This window comes from Epargyreus clarus, unplaced genomic scaffold, assembly GCF_041222505.1.
Source record: "Epargyreus clarus isolate Ecla_fem2 unplaced genomic scaffold, WU_Ecla_fem_2.2 ptg000005l, whole genome shotgun sequence".
In the NCBI taxonomy this organism is placed as follows: domain Eukaryota; kingdom Metazoa; phylum Arthropoda; class Insecta; order Lepidoptera; family Hesperiidae; genus Epargyreus; species Epargyreus clarus.
In genome coordinates this window covers 15,032,095-15,050,284 of record NW_027332213.1, presented here as the reverse complement: position 1 = coordinate 15,050,284, position 18,190 = coordinate 15,032,095, and the positions used below count along the sequence as shown (strand labels likewise).

Genomic DNA, 18,190 nt, shown 5'->3' with positions numbered 1-18,190 from the left:
GATATCAAAGTTAAATACTGGTTCAAAATATACAAAATCGAACGCAAAATAAAAATATTTTTTTCTAGTACCAACTTTTTTATTATCCATTTTAAATCAATTTTATGAAGTACGGATTGCTATCTAGATAAGAAGATTACTAGATAAGAATTCTTAACATCACCTAAGCCTATAAAAAGATGTAACACTACAACAAAATCAAAAACATCCATAGATTTCGATAACAGTTTCTCAAGTCTAGAAACCCTTGAAACAAAAAAGCCACTTTCTCATCCGTTGGAGATTGTTAGCCCAATAATGTTATCAGCCCATCGCCAGCAATTAGCAGAGACAGCCGAGCTTCTGTGCAGATTACATCAGTGCAACTGTAATATTGGCCTGAATACTTTTATAGCTAGTGAAGGAACGCTGTACTGCTTGGGTATGATTGAAATATTGATGACAGGTGGGAAAGAATTTGGTAAATGATTTGTAAGAGAATTCCTGAACTAATTTACTTTTGGCTTACAAAAGCTCATCTTAGCTTGGTCATCGTCATCATTCATAGTCCAACAGTTGAGCATGAGTTTGCCCAAAAAATCCACCGCGCTGGCCAAGGTTATATTTTAAAAAATCCTTAAAAACGCCCTCTCCGACTTAGGTATTCGTTCCCTTAAGATGTTTTCTTTCGCCGTTATAGCAAGTGATAATGTGATTGATCGAGGGTTCCAAGGTTCAAATCCCAGGTACCTCTGAATTTCCAGTTATGTGCGTATTACAAATTAATTGTCACTTGCTTAAACGGTGATGGAAAACATCGAGAGGAAACTTGGATACCAGACAAATCTTAAAAAAAAAAAACAATTTATGTAAGGTATGTGAAGTCTACCAATACGCATTTGGCCAGGACTATGTCCTAATTCTTCTCATTCTGAGAGAAGATCCATGCCCAGCAGTGGGGCAGTAATGTGTTCATGATGAAGATCGCTTTCCACAGTGAAATAAGAAACAAAGTGTAAATAAAAAAAAATCTTAATAATTAAATCTGCAAATCAGACAAAATAAAATCTCGTTAAAATCGTATTTTACAAGGAACCAAACACCTAGCGACCGGGAAGTGGTGACAGTTTCCGCGACGTGACACCACTTGGTCACTTAGTATAATATATACATCGGTATTGCATAGCATGCACCGATGAAAGTAAAAGTCACTGCACTGGGAAACTGACTACGGGAAATTGATGCCTCTATTAGCTAGCTTTGGGTACTTGTCGCTGCTTATTTGCATTGGATCAAGTATCAAGTACTAGGTTCTAGGTTTTTTTTAACATGAGGTTTTTTGATTGAATAATAGTTTTTTAAAGTGTTCAATTTTTGGTCGTTAGCATTTACATCTAAGTTCGAAGGGAAGGAAGATGATTGAACGAACTTCCTTTATACTTCAAGAGTAATAGATTTCGAAGAAACTTTTGGTTTTGGATGTCAGTGTAGATTTAATTAGGTATGTTATTCAAGAATCGTAATTTTTCATGTCTTTTACATATATAACTACATACAACGCTATTTTTTATTCGATTTGTTTGTTTTTTTGGAACTCCAGTATAAGACATAGATACTAATCTATGGCATAAGACTGGCTTTTTATTTTTTAAATCTATTCTCTACGAATGGATGTAAGACTAACATACAAATTTTAGTTCAAGCATAAAATTAAAAAAATATTGTGTTCAATAATAACCTTCACGCTCTCATACATTACAAAATTAACACTTTCATAATTTTTATTCTTATTTTCGGTTTCAATTTCAGGTTGTAATCGGATGCCAATGAAAGTAAAACTGCATCTGCCGGGAAGTTTTCCAATCACGATCACTTCTCATGATTGCGTTTTAATGGATCACTCGGGATTAATCCAGGTTATTCACCCGCTAATAGAGGTGTCGTTAATGATTATGTTATCGGGTTTTTCATCATATATTATAGTGAGTTCTGAAGTTTAATCGGCTGTCATGTTCAAGTAATAAGGTATAGTCCGCGTGCTGCTACTCCGCTCTGAATAGAAATGAATCGCGTCGCCATAGCAAATTTCTTGACTACACCTGCTCGTAACAACTTCAGAGCGGACTAGCAGTTTGGCGCGGACTATATCTTTTGTATTTTTTGGAATATCTGTTTTTTTATCAGACAATTTTGAAATATTGATTTGTTACCATTATTTTCTTTCTGTTATTTTTCGAGTATGTATGTGTATATCTCATTCCTTTGCAGGTCCTACAGGTCAAATGGCTTGACGGAATTCAACATACTAAGTGTCAGTCGATGCGTGCAAATCGTTGGAGTCACATACAACATAAGTTATAAGTCTTGTTTTTTTTTTATAATAATTTAAAAAGTTAAGGTACACCGAGAAACACATCTTGGACATTAACTAATACCTATTGCTTTTACGATACTACTAATTTGAAAGGGAAATCTATATTTACGACAATCTAGAGAAGAGTCTCCAACTCGTGAATGTGTTCATAAATTAAAATTTTATAACCTCTGTTAATTTAAAGATAGCAATCAATCTTTAAGTCGCTCTTGAAAACTCATAATTATTACTTTAGTAACGTTCGTCTTATAGAAACACGCCAACATTTCTTTCTACTTCCTTTAATAATAAATAATTTTGTTTAAACTAAAACAGAATTTGTCTATGCTCATAATGCCCGTATTTCTAATGATAATTAAGATAAATCAAAAATATTAAATGAATAACGAAGACCAAATTTCAAACTCTCAAAGATTACCAAATTCTGAAAATTCTTGAGAATTTAGTAATTGCTGGAGTGCTTCCATTGTCCAATTTGTCCATCATTACCGTCGCGGTTGATCGAGGGGACGTAATGACGGATGACGCAACTCCCAAACCCATAGCATCGCGACCGCGGACGCTATGACGTAACTTTAAGTTACAGGCGGCAGCGATTTTTACTTAAGATCACTATGTTTCTTTACTTCCTTCCTTCTTAATTTTACACTTTAAAATATCGTCTGTTATAACTTAGAAGGAGCTAATTTCAACAAGTACGTCACATTAGGGACGAGCTTATTTAAGCGCTTACAAAGAATTCTCCATAAGGAAGATCAAATACTAAATTCTCATAAATGCCCAAATATGTAAAAAAATATCTACCACAATCATTGAAAAAATAGTAATTGATGAGTTGGGAGTGTTTCTATCGTCCAATTTGTCTATCATTAATCTCGCGGTTGATCGAGGGGACGTAATGACGGATGACGCAACTCCCAAATCCATAGCATCGCGACCGCGGACACTATGACGTAACTTTACTTCACTAGCGGCAGCGATTTTATAATACTTAGAAATTACTAAATGTCTGTTAGAAAAAACTGGTTTTAACAAGTATACAACATTAAAGAAAAGCTTGTTAGAGCGCTCAGATATTTAGTTCAATCTTTCAATAGTACAAACATTTAATGATACATTATTAAACATAAATAACGTAATAAATGAATCAATGGTTGCTCTTATAGAACCATTTTTAGTGATCACTATTAGGCCTGTAATTAACCCGAAATAAGAATCAAATGCCTGTTGAAATCAGCCACAAATTCATTGCAGCTAAAGACTAAGCTGGCAGCTCTCTTGTGCGCTTAACTACCATTTTAGCAGCAATAGATATAAGCATTAATAATAGAGATAATGAATAATTTAATAAATACTTTTATTGGTACCTATCATGCGTTTTAAAATCATGCGCATTAAATCCAAGTTAAAAACAGTGAAACGCATTCCGTAGCGTACTGTATTATGTACAGAACCCATACAATTTCCTATCGCTTTACGTAATACCGCCTACACTTTGAAATAAATCAAGCAGCTTCGTATAATGGACGTGATCGAAATTTTGTGAAGTGACAAGAAAATTGTATTTTTATGACACTTATTTTTATAATATAGAAGTGACAAATGAGCATACAGTCCATCTAATGGTAAGTGACCACTACCGCCCATAGGCATCAGAAGCACAAGTAACCGCGGATAAGATGTCTTACCTTAGGATGGACACAGGGAGAGGTGGTACCCTTTGACTCCGGCGGCACCACCGCCACACCTATTTCTGCCTCATAACAACAGTTTAAGCGCTGCTGTGTTCTGTTTTGTTTTGACATACTTTTCCAAGGCGTTCCAGCTTAGTCCTCAGGGGTAGCGGCGCATCTGTGGCCGACCTCAGGTAGGAATATCTAATCCTATCTGGGGTTGATTACAGATGTCCATTGGCGGCAGTAGCGACTGAGCAAAGGCCCGTGCCCAGCAGTGAAATGGTTAATAAGGAAAATTAGCTTATCTCTCGATCGCCCGCTGTCAAATTTTTAGTTTAACTGGCACTAACAGTGAGTTTACTTTTTTCGAGTAACTCAATTGTATAACTATTTATCAATCATTGTAATCATTCTTAAAAGACTTACACAATCAGCCCCTCAAGCATTTAAAATTCAATTATCTAAAACAGGAGTCGGCAACCTGCGGCTCTATCTAATAACCCGCTGTGTTTTTGTTAAAGTTAGTGCTTTACTTGTTATTAAGTTGAGATTAAAATTACTTCGCAACAATCCGCTGCAAATATGTATGATGGTACATATTTTAAACCATGCAGTATGTACCACCCTCCCTCCTTCAAAGGATGCGTGCAGATGCAAAATATTAAAAATATACACCACCATACATACCACCACCAACACGTGTTTCGCTCCAAAACGGAGCATCATCAGGGTAAGACTCTACGACGGTTAATCGTTAAGTGACGCTGTCAACCTAATGCATGCCTTTTTGTATCACAGTCATATAGTCATATGTGTAAATGCTATACTTGTATCACATTCATACAATAATTAACTTCCCTGCGTTCCATCAAACCTGAAGATAAATTTAAAATTAGAACGACTTTTTGTCTTTGGTGAACAATTAAACATTTTTTACGCCGACTTCCAGAAACTATTTATATACCAAATGTAGCCATTACTGGAACTCTTTCGCTAAAAAGGTTACCGACCACTGATCTTAACATTGCTATTGTTATTAACAATGAATCCACCGATACAATTGACGAATACAAATAATAATGGATTCATGGTGCGTTGAACAATAGTTTTGTGTTCTCAATTATTCATTCATTTGATGAAAGAATGTGTTGTAACATCTAGCGATCATTAGGTTTGTGCTTAGGTATTGCTAGGTGCATGATAATTGTTTCCTGTTTTTTAGAAGTATAATAAACGTTCTATCTCGATATTTGTCAAAAAACCTAAGTGGTTTTCAGAATGGCTTAAATAGAGATGGAGTTGATTAGCAATCATTATTTCTACCATACAATGTTATTTTATGCACCTATAGTGTAGTATGTCGTCCACCTAAGATTAAATAGTTTCTTATTTTTGCCTATAAGCGTAAGACTACAATCATAAATAGGGTGATTACCCAGATATTTATGTTTGGTAGTGACTTACCATTACTAATTACATTAATAATAAGTTTTTACTTATATAGTTAAAAATCCGACCCTACATTTCACTCACTCAGTCACTTAGGACTACTAAGGGACTCCTGAAGTAAATGGCAAACTCTGAAATTGAAACGTCCCAAATCTTTATCTATATAAACACAAGTATTGTGCCGACACCAAGGCATACACTGGTAGTACAATGTTAAGTAGTCAGTACACAAAATGGATACGAAAAGTCAATCAATATAAAATAACTAGCTGACCCGGCGAACGTTGTGTTGTCATATAAATAAAAAAATGTTAAGGGTAAACAACCCTTATCACTTAGGAGTATTCAAAATATATATAGAATAGCCGTATCTCAGACCTACTGAATATGCATATAAAATTTGGTGAAAATCGGTAAAGCCGTTTCGGAGGAGAACGGTAACTAACATTGCGACACGAGAATTTTATATATAAGATAAAACACATTGCAATCTATGAGACTAACTTAAATTAAATACAGTAGCCGCTACTACGCCCTTAACAACAGCGGAAAATGATCCATCTACAAACCAAAAACTCCAAAAACAATACTCAAAAGAGATCCCAAGATACACAAAAGAAAGTGAAGTTATCATTACACAATTAAAAAATAACTTTACGCAACTACTTGAACCGTAATCTAATTAATAAAAAGTAATTTTGACAGCGTTATCGATCCAAAATAAAGTTGAAGTAGTCTTAAATTGAATTACAGTCACTTCGCACAATAGAAAGCTAAATTGAACGTATTATGCTTTTGAAAGATTATTGAAGCTTTTCGTAATTGATTTTCAACAAAAAATAACATATAATAACCATTATTTTTGTATTATATTCAATGTTATCAATTTCAATATTATAATAGTTATGATAGAGTTATAAGCATGATTCAGAACAGGGGTGTGACGAAGCTACGTAATGATAACCGAAACTTTCGGATATTCGAAATAAAAATATATCCGGAACCGTATCCGATATAAAAGTGTTGGATAAGGATGGAGTTTAAATGACACATTATGAAAGGTTTTCGCCTGACAAGACGACACTGTTCAGTTACTTTACAAATAAAGTCAAATCATTACCTATTTGTACTTTCGTGACTTTGACAATTCCCTAAAAATCGAAACTCACCGAAACTGTTAAATAATCTGAAGCAATTCCATATCCGTATCCGTAACCGATATAACATTAGAAAAAAAGAAATAACTCTATTACGTTATCGCGAATCCGTCTCCACATCCAGATCCGAAACATATCCATTACATCCCTACCAGTATATAAAAGTTATTATGAATTGGCTCACGATCGAACAGAAGCTTAATTTGCCGGTTGGGTAGTCGTATCGCGTCATCGCGGCTTCGAACCCGTGACCCTGGAGAGTGAAAGCTGAGAAATTGCCATCTAGAATTACGAGTACATCTATACGATTGGAATGGAATTGTAACGATAGTGGGTTTCCGCGATATCAATCATTAAAACAATTGGATGCGCGCTACGATGGTCCCCGGGGTTTGCGTCATTATTTTTGGATCATCGAAATTGCAAGGATTTTTCAAAGATGATGTAACAAGCATACGGTGCAGGTGATGGTAAATGATTATTTGATGATAGACATTATTTTTATAAGATTGTAGTAACATACGAACCTCCAGTTCACAAAATGGTAAGTGTTTAAGAGGTCATTGCCGCCCATGGACATCTGTAACAAACTCCATATAAAATATACTGTCTCTACGACCTTCCAAACACTAGAATATCTGTAATATTAGCATGAAGTCATAAATTTGGATTTTACACGTGTAAATATATAAATGTACTTAAAGTATACAAGCAGACAGACAAAAGGAACTATTATTAAGTCTAAGAGAAGGGTGCATGGTGGCTCGCTTTAGATCACTTATTCAACGCGCTTATGGGCGCTAAAATGACGCTACATTCCGACATAGGTTTAGAAGTTTTGGAACTTATAGAACGCTTGTTTTCTCCTCCGAGCGCGGACGCGGTTCCGCAACAGGCGTAAATATTTTAGGCAAAAGACAGTCGTCAATTTTATAGCGCGATTTATTTCCGCGGCATGTGCGGTTGTCTATGGATGTACCACGGTGAGGTGGGCAACTTATATGGACTACCTTTCCGACTGACTTGCAACTTGCAATCGTTTCTATCAAGTTTGCTGGTGTTTCGTATCCGCGGCGGCTACATAACCGCGCAAATCTGCGGGGTCATGTATTTTGAAATGAAACAACTATTTCGTGTTCGCGCGTGGAGACAGCTAAAATTAAACCAGGTATTCTGGTTGATATTTTACTTTTAATAGACTTAAAAAACATGTTAAAATGACAAAGAAAAATAATACAGTTTTCCAGCAAGCAAGTTACAAATAACGTACAATCCCAATTCTTTAAGTGGATTTACCTGGCACTGGTCAAGAATTCGACGTTCCTGACTAAGCGGCATTTTAGCTCTCCTCGGAACAAGCAAAATAAATGATAAGGTCTGGTATACAAGTCCCCTCATTTCCCACTTTATATCGGGTTCATTAGGAAGAGAAACATGTTTTATATAGGTTGCTTATTTTTGTTGTGTAAGTATATTAAACGTTTCAAAAAGTTAGTAAAAAATACGATGGAAAAATATTTTTTTCGTATTGGGAAGTCAGTTAAAAACCTACTATATCTTTTATTTATTTATTTATTCTTTGTTGACTAAAGTTGTGACAGATTCTCATTTCTAGCGTTATGGAAAACAATCATTTCTAGGTTCTCCACGATAATCCTTCCAACAGTTGATGATTAAACGATTTTTAATACATTCACGTTTTGAAGATCAAATTTCGTACTTTTGTTAAATTATTTGTGAAACTAACTCCTAAAGTAACTCCTTCAATGACTATTGGAATCTATAACCAATCCTCTATTGGGAAAATATATAAAAAAATAGTAATATACAATTCAACTTTAATGAATGGAGCAACTACCATTATGTATGGCAGCTCTATGCCCGGTTAATTATGAAGATACATTCTTCAAGATGATACCAACCTTGACCGATAGCCAGTAGAGCACCAACCGTGGCGAACCGATTACCGCCGCTGACCAGCAAGTGAGAGTAACGATTAAGAAAACGATGTTTTTGTAGAAACGCTAAGGTTTCCACAAATGTTTCTTGCATTCTTGTTACTTACGATTTTTGTTTGCTTAAGTTTATGAGCAATTGAGATGTAGATTGAACTTCCTCTAGATTTCCGGATGATTTGCGAAAAGCTAAGGAACTGATCAAAAATGGTGCAATTTTTTTTGAGGCATTAATGAATCCTATATATCATATATTCAAAGATGACTTTGACACTTAGGCTGTCCATTGGCGAATATCGTCAGAGCGATAGTTGCCTAGTCTACAATCTTATTGCTCACAAATTGCTTTAGCCAATCCCGTTCAAGAATCATTTTTTTTCTAGCGATTAACACGTGGCATATGTTTGATTGTTGCAGCCCAGTGAGTCTGAGTCCACCCAGGTCAAGGATCAGTAGCGCAAGCTTTAGGAAATTAGAACGTACATATGAAACGACCATTTTAGTTCTTAAGATTGCGACATCTGCGACAGGTAAAACCTACTCATATGAACCTGTAGATATAGAGTCAGTCACAGATATCCATGGGCAGCACAACCATTCATCATCAGGTCTGCAAGCTCGTTTGCTAAAATGCCTAACTTACACCAGTGAACGAGATATAGAAGTTAAAGTCCATGATTATAAAGAATGTGCATGATGGTTGATATTATGATAGGGCATATTTTCTCATGGGTATTAAGAAACAGTTAACGCTATTTAACGTTCAATTTCAATAACAAACAATAGGAATTCGCACAGAATTTCACTAACACCTTTCCTGTTACGAGTCAAGATAAATGGGAAAATATTTTTTTGTATTACACCTTCGTAAATATTGACAAGAGAATAAAGACATAAGTGTTGATATAGTGAATGAAAAAGTTGAACAGAATAGTTCATTAAAAGCTTAACGTACATTGCATGTAAAGAGCCTATGAAGGCAAAAAGTAGGGTAAATAGCAGTGTGAAGTAAGGCGAAAGTAATAGATCATTCAAATGTGTAACGTGTAACAAAGAACATGTAATTGTATTATGTAATGAGACATAATGCTGGGTTGATGTCTGGATTACGCAAGAAAATAAACTTTTTATAATTAAACTTGGTGATAAGTCAACCAGACTATCTAGTGGAAAGTCACTATGCCTATGGACACTTGCAACTCTAAAGGAATCGTCAGTGCATCGCCGGCTTTGCAGAAAAGCGATTTCATCTTTTTTACGAGTTCGAAGAGCTTTAGAAGCTTCACGGCTTCTGCTCCTTCTTTCAAAGTAAAGAAAGTAAGTAATGATGAAAATACAGAGATCTACGGTAGTAGCTAATCAACTCATTGGAATTTGGAAATTGGCTTCAGCGAATTGGTTCAGGTAAGTTACTAAATAAAATCAGAGTCTCTTACGATATCCAATTAATTAAAGTTAAGATAAAACTACCTAGCAATTAACTACAACCGTACGAGTAAGTCCAGTCCGCGCCAAACTGCTAGTCCGCTCTGAAGTTGTTGCGAGTAGGTGTAGTCATACAATTTGCTATGGTGACGCGATTCATTTTGACGATTCATGGCGACGAGCAGTTTTACGCGGACTATACATTATGGTAATTTGGTAAGGATGTCCAGATTAGATAGGTAATACGAAACACACCAGGATCAATTTTCAATAAACAAATTGATCTTCAAATTATTAAATATACTTACTAAAAAAATTGGACGACAATGGTGGAATGTAGGTACCTGAATCTAAACCACATAAAACGGTATTTATTTCTTGTTATAATCATGAAATCAATGGTCAATTGGGTTTTTTCTTTAAAGTATCACAATCGCCTGTGCAAACAGCAAACGCTAGAAAGTGGAGCTAATTCGTCAGAAATCGTCATCACAATCATAGAAACTCTATAAAATAAACTATTCGCCATAGCGATGCTGATAACTACGTCACTTACGTCAGTTTAGTGCACTATGTTTAATATGGTCACGACTCTGACGACGTAACATACCGTCAACGTCCATGTATGTTATACGGCAGACACTCTTAAATGTTTCAAGACCTTAGGAGATAAAATACTTTTTGTCATTAAATTCATTGAATCGGGAATCCCTTACAGATGTAGGCAAGAGTGACGACATAACATTAAGTTCTTAAAAAAAATAGAGAAGTAAAAAAAAAAGTAATTTCATCATCATCATCGCATCGTCTTCAAATCATTGCTTTTGTGACATGAGTATTGTGATACTCATAGACCCTTACAGTCTCTTAGTATAAGAGGTCCTAACTCCTAAGATCCTAGTCCAGCACGCTCGTAAAGTTCATATTCGTAGAAACGTTCTTCTTTAAAAAAATCAAAACAAATTTTAAAGATATTTGAGTTCTACCAATTCGTACTTGGCCAGCGCAGTGGGGTAAAGCCTAATCCCTCCACCTTGAGAGGAGACTCCTGCCCAGCAGTGGGACTGTAATGGGTTGATTAGCATACATCTTCAATAAAATAACGAAGAACCTCTCCACACGCAGATTTTACGATTTTCTTTTTCAAAAAAATGTATGGAATTCGAACCCCCGACCGTATGACAGGCTATTTAGACCACTAGGCTACGTCTAATCGGCCAATGTCTTACGTGTAATCAAATAATTTTAATTAATTACACGATAAAGTGTTACAAACATTAATTGTTCTTGTTAGATCGTGTCTCGCGATTGAATTAATTGCCTCAATGCGTTTATTACGCAATATACTTATACAGTTTGCGCGTAATTACGTTTATTTTTACTACACTGCTAACACCGTTAAACTTATGATTTAACAGTATTAATTACGCGTGTATTACTTAATGATAGATCTGTGCTAACTTTTAATTAGAACTTTTGATTAGAATTCTATTACAAGTATTTGGATTTGGTAGAGCTTTGTAGGCACTTTTCTAGACATGGTTCTGGTCCGGTCAGGGACATACTCCTTTACACTACGCATGTACTACGGAAACTATACGGGTAGAAGAGTAGTACGGTATAGTGACCAACCTTTTTTTGTTTTGTTTTCGAGGGGGTAACCTTCAAAAGGTACCCGACGACGTGGGAGCGACGCCAGGTTATGTGGGATTTTTACCGCACTTAAACCCTCCTGGTGGCCGTCCTCAACGCTTGGTGGAGAACTCCGGGATCTCCGATGGAACACATCCGGAGTCCTCCGAGCGCGATGCCCCTATCGGCCTTTGCCCTCGGGGAGTACTTTACGCTCCTCCCGCACACTTGGTGTTCGACGGTATGCGGCCACACACACCGCAGTCCTTTCCGGGGTTGCTTGCTGGACGGTTCGAGCTCCCACTCTTGCCGCCCGCAACCGTGGAACCTTTTAGTCATCTCTTACGGTAAGGGATACCGTAGCCCTATTCTAGTCCCGGAACTACAGAAACATAGTGACCAACCCTACATTTACCCTACATTTTAAATATTTACAAACCGTCAAAAACCTCTGATATAGAACAACTGCTGTCAAAAATAACAGTCAGGGCCGACAGCTTTACATGTAACACATGCAATATCCACCACCGATGGTCACCCATCCAAATTCTGATCACGCCCGAAATTGCTTAACTTCGTAGATCCTTAATTTATCTGCACAAATTTTTGTCTTAAACTTATTCCCACTTATACCCATTTAAATCCTATTGTCGTAATTCAGCAGGGAAAACGTATTATTTTCCTAACGTGTTCTGTATTAGAGATTTAGCTGGAAATTAACATGGTTATCGGATGAAAAGCCGAGCTTTCCATCAAACACTATTATTATATCGTAATCACAGATAGCTTTGTTGGTAAAAGTGGTCCGAAGGACGGCTAGATTTGCAGGTGGAATTTGTATTGACGGGTGCTGTTTAGTTTTGTTTTGCTTGACGGCAGGCACGCCTAAGGTTATTAACGACCATATGTATTAGAATCTTAAGCAATTTTGCCTAACAATGTTCAAAATTTGGGAATTATTAACGGAAAAAATTGACTAATTTCGAATATTGGTGAATAATAGTTAAAATTGATTATTACGTACTATTGGGTGTTAAACATTGATATCGTTTAAAATATCATTGGTGTAAAATAAAACTTAAACGTAGCGAATGTTTGTGACATACTAATAATGAATTTAATTCATTTTCAGGCCGGTCTTGTGACAAAAAATATTACTGTAACTGGTGTTAATGGTGCTGTTAATTTCTATACAATGACAATATTTTTCCTATTTTTAAATTTTATATCTTAAGTTATTAGTATTAGATTTTCCATAGTTTTTTGATGTTCAAAAATCGATGACATCTACATAACAATAAATAAAATAAAAAATTTAGAGATTTTTTCAATGATGAGTCCTTAAAAATTTTTAAAAAATCAGGAATTTTCATAATATATCTTACCTCTCGGGCTGTACGCGTCACTCAAGTCCGACAGAATTGCCAAAAATATCACACACGCTATGGCCACACTCCGCCACGGTACCGCCATATTTAAAAAAAAGCACTGCACCAATTGTTTTCAATTCATCTGTCATAAATTATCTGGCATATCTTTGAGAATCTGTTACATCACCATACTTTTTTATAGTTTGTTGGTAAAAGTTTGTGTTATCTGTGATTTCATTTGTCGTTGTGTTTTTATTTCGCGCGTAAAGTAATTCGGCCAGTGTCGGTGCGTCCGATTGTGACGATGTCCGAATTAGAAATGGCGGGCAAAAAGGCGCGCGCGCACGATTGTTGTTATTGACTAACGATCTACTGTTTTTACTTTTTTCCGCGGTGCGCCGGCGCCTTATCCCCACTGGGAAAATGTTGCGCTCGGTGAACTGCGGTGTTCTCAACAATTTCATTTTTTATAACAACTAAATTTTAAATGTCATAGTTAAAAAATAATCCATCTATTGCAATGTGCGAGCAGAAATCATCATGAATTTTCGTTAAATTCATCATTAATTTAATACTTTCTCTCAATTTGCTCTACTTCGTCTCAAAATTTTATGACACCACCACTGACCGATATGTCAAATATAGATTAGTAAACTCTACATATCTTTAAAATCATAATGGAAAACTCTTAAGATATAAAGGTTTCGCCAGAAAATTAGACAATAAGTGATTATTGAAATACACATTTGTAACTTCAAAAAGTTCAAAGTAAGTGCCTGGAATTGAAAGCCCAAATCCCTACCATAGGGAATCAAGTTCATATCACGTCGCTATCACTGCTTATTCAAAATATACAGGGTGAATTTTTCAAATAGGCCTTCAGGGCCAAATCCGAAACTACGAGGATTAGCAAAAAATGCAGAAAGGAGTTACAAGGCCGATTTTGATAAAAACTAAAACTGCATCATTACTTTTTTTAAATAATTGGTTCCTAGCCGGCTACTTTGTATACAGGATACAACTACATTTTGTTGCATTCATTTATTTTCATGTAATGTTCCCAAGCCCTGTCTATAGAGAGTGAATTGAAGGCACGGAGGCGCGTGCGCAGCTGACGGCGACGTTCACGTCAGTCGCAACGCGACTGCATTGCCACGCACACGTGTAATAAAAATAATAAATTAAAATAACTTATCTAAAATATGACACTAAATATATAATACAATGTAAAATCTTCCAGTGGTAATTTGTTTTGGAATGTTTTATTTACAAAATTATAATTATTTTGTTTTTATCTAATCGAAGATTAATTACATTCCATTAATGACTTAATATCTATGAATTTAATGTGTAAGACTTTATTTGAGTTAGTGTAATCGGTACTTGTGGCTGTTTGTTTGATCCCCACTTAGGCAGAGCTCTACATAAACTATCTATTCTGAACCTTATTCATACATTATTTTGTTTCCATCTATCTATCCACCAGATCCTATAACTTCGCTTTAGGAAATAGAGCTCTCATAAAGAGGGTTGCCTAAACAGTGGTGAACATTTTTGTGTAGTCACTGTGTGACGGTAACAGTCATGGACTATGCAAACACGACTTCGGGGCCCCTTTGGAAAGCTATAATTAAAAATACATTTCAATTTTAAAATGTTGATCGTAATTATTATCAGATACGTGTAGTGCAGGCTAATATATTGGTCTTTTAGGGACCTCCTGAGATCGGCACTAAATATAAAAACAAAAAAAGGTGGAAGAAATTATATTCTAGATTGACCTGGCTCTGTTCTTAGAGGCCATAATTATATCGCAATTATGGTGAATCGACAATATTAAGAAGATGGCAGAAAACCGTTAATTTGAAATATCAACATTTCAATATTTATCTACCCCTCAAAACAGTGGCTGTCAAACCGGCATTGTACTTTATAATTAACACAGTAAAGTTAAAAATTGATACGTGGAAACTCATAATAATATTTTTAAAATGTAAAATACCCTTTCATAAAGTAGGTAGTTATGCACCTGTTCTGTAGTAGACGGATCTTGCGGAAGTATGCTATCAGTTGCAGGAAACTACAGGTTTCCCCGATCATGTTACTGGTTATGCAAGGCAACATTGTTGACATCACTATCCAAATTTAAGTCAAAATGTCTGGCAGTTTTTGAAAATTATCAAAAAATAAGATTGCAGTTTTTTTATAACATTTGCAAACGCGCTTGTAGTCCACCTGTATCCTTACCATGAGTTTTCTTAACATCCCACAATCTTACGTTACGTTTACTCAATCCATTATTCTGTTCCGTTTGCTTTAGTACACTGAGTAAACGTTAGAGTAACTGAGTGACAAAATGGCGCTTTATGTTTTCTCTCTCTTTTTTGCGAACATGTGAAGCAGACAAAAAGACTATGTTACGTTTACTCAGTCTACTGAAGCAAACGGAACAGAATAATGGATTGAGTAAACGTAACGTAAAATTGTGGCTTGTTTCGAAAACTCATGGTAAGGATACATACAGTTCCGTCACTAATTCATCGATTCAAATAGGAACCTCTTGAAGTCGGCTCATGGTGCCTCATGATATCGTCATGTGGATTGGTGGTGCGGTCGCGATGCAGGGCTTGATCTACCTATTTGGCCTATATGGGCCGAATTATTTTTGTCACCCTTTACAATGACACCTTACAAGTCGTGAATTGTGCCACAGAGTAGATTTGTGCTACTCTCTACGGTACTCAACATCAATAGGTCGCCGAATCTGCCTCTTTCTCTTTACTACATTTTATTAAATTAAATTACACGTTTTTGATGGATCATTAAATCTTCTTGTATAAACACGTTACTTTTTACTTCAGGATTGAGAATAATAAAATATTTAAATACGGACGGAACCGCGTTTAATAGTTAGTTTTAGAATAACTTTCTCCATCGATGAACTCGGATCCTAGGGCTCCATTGCGACTTGCCAGGAAATTATGTAATGCAGTCGCGATTTATTGGTAACATGGTATGTTGTGTGAATAACTGGCTACTATGAGGTTGTAGACAAGAATTGAAGATATTTCTATGGGTATTTTCATAACGTTACGAACTTTTTCTTAAGTTTCTTAAAACGACTTAAAAAATACTTGAAATAGATTTTTTTTGTAATATAGGAGTAGCAGACGAGCTTGCAGTCCACCTGACGGTAAGTGGCTACTGCCGGCCATGGACATCTGTAATCAACCCCAGATAGGATCAGATATTCCTACCCAAGGTCGGCCACATACGCGCCGCTATTTCTGAGGACTAAGCTGGAACGCCTCGGAAAAGTATGTCTCCCTTACCATACCCTTCAAACCAGAACACAGCTGCGTTTTATGAGGCTGAAATAGGTGTGGCGGTGGTGCCGCCCGAGTAGAACCACAAAGGGTACTACCACCTTCGCAAAAAAATGACTTATAATTATGAAATATAGCTTATAATTATTATGGATTTTTTTACAAAAATGCTCTTAATATTAGTGGTAAATATTTAATAAAACTGTACCTAATTTCTAATTCTAATTTCGTTGTACAAAATAATAATACTGTATATTTATGGTTATTTTCACAATATGTATCAAACTAAATAGATGAATTACTACTAATTGAACTTTAAATTTGCTAATCCATCTGATTACAATAATTTTATCTTAACTCCAAACGCAACGAACTGCAAAGTGCGCCAGCGCAGCCACTGTAGTATGTCAAAGAACGATACTAGTAGTGACATCTAGTGTGTAAAATAGAAACTTTTATCACCTTGTAAGCGCCATCTATTAACAGCTTAAGCGTACTACGTTGTTATGATCAATAGTTCATGACGAATGCTTGAAGTAGTTACAAGTTGCGCCACAGATGGCGTTGTATAGCGCACTAATTAGCTAAGTATACAAGTTACGGTAGGGTCGGCTGTCTCTTTCTGTGTAATAATAATAAAACGAGAGTGAAAGAGACGGCAAATAATGAAGCCTGTCGAGGCAATGCAACTTGGCGTAAACATGTCAGTTACGGGTGCAATTCCTTCGTGGCGAGTTATCTATAGGTGTGAATAGTTTTAAAAATATTGCCGCGTGTTGCATATGGGACAAAAGTTATAAAAAACGGTGTTTACGAATTGTTGAATCAACGATGTGATTGGCTGTACGGTGGTGAATTCCTTGTGCTTTTTGTGTGGTGTCGAGATCTACGGTTAACGGTATTGTGTCGTGCTCGTGAACTTTTGTTCGTCTGAATTTTGAGACACACCTAGGCACAAAAGCCTGTTCTCGCCGAGGAAAACCCGGATGTTCGAACATGTGTGATTTTTGAGCAGAATCGCTCTAAAGTAAGTTTGCTCCACTTATTTTCGTGACTGAAAAAAGTTTACTCATTTATTGTTTTTTATTTACTTTTTTATTCCCATTATTAAAGATTGAATTGTCTACTTGTCCTCAAAATTTTGCTTGGTTCGTAGTTTTATTTCATTATTTTATTTTACATTTCTTTAAATCTTGGCATAAACACGGATGCTAATTAATAAGTGTATATGCATAAAAGTATGCATAATCAAGATAACTGTTTGAATACGGAAAAGATTTAAGAATATTAAGATTTAAAAGTAATAAAATGAATCATCGGCTTAAAAACTTTAAGCATACAAGACGTTTATTACTAAAGACTTTTATTTCTAAACGAACGAAGTGATATGAGAAGATTGTTAAGTCATCCTTGTTTTAGGTATCTACAGGAAAATATTAATGAACCATCTTTAATCAAAAGCCTCAGAGTTAAAAGCACCTTCACAAAGTACTTAACTAGTAATAAAATAGGCAAACTACTTATCACTGAAAGTTGTACCTGATGTCAGTCAAAACACAATGCACATAGATCCTATATATTCATGAGAATAATTAAATAAATAAAAATTCCGTATATTCTACTGCAGTTTGATAAGACAACATAAGTATCTCGTATACTCCAGAACAAGACAGATTGCAAAGTTACTTACCATTTGTCCCTATATTAACTACTCTGTAAACTATTATATAACTATTCTACCTAAACATACAAAAAATCTAGCTAGGCAGTAAGCTAATATTGCGTATTGTAGACATCACTTCAAAACCATGTATCACATTTTGTACATTCCTATGTAACACAGTTGA

General features: G+C 35.6%; 2 protein-coding genes across 2 annotated transcripts in view; one reads left to right on the top strand and one right to left on the bottom strand.

Annotated features, from left to right (window-relative positions):
• The window catches only part of LOC140742402 (chymotrypsin-like elastase family member 2A), a 33,457-nt gene extending 20,059 nt beyond the window's left edge, over window positions 1–13,398 (bottom strand). The window contains exon 1 of the mRNA XM_073073329.1: window positions 13,033–13,398. Within this exon, the coding sequence (XP_072929430.1) occupies window positions 13,033–13,120 (88 nt within the window). The 5' untranslated portion in view covers window positions 13,121–13,398. The remainder of the gene's footprint in view (window positions 1–13,032) is intronic.
• Window positions 13,399–17,030: 3,632 nt separating this feature from the next.
• Window positions 17,031–18,190, top strand: part of LOC140742400 (cadherin-87A) — an 81,515-nt gene continuing 80,355 nt past the window's right edge. The window contains exon 1 of the mRNA XM_073073328.1: window positions 17,031–17,370. The gene's annotated coding sequence lies outside the window, so the exon portion shown is untranslated. The remainder of the gene's footprint in view (window positions 17,371–18,190) is intronic.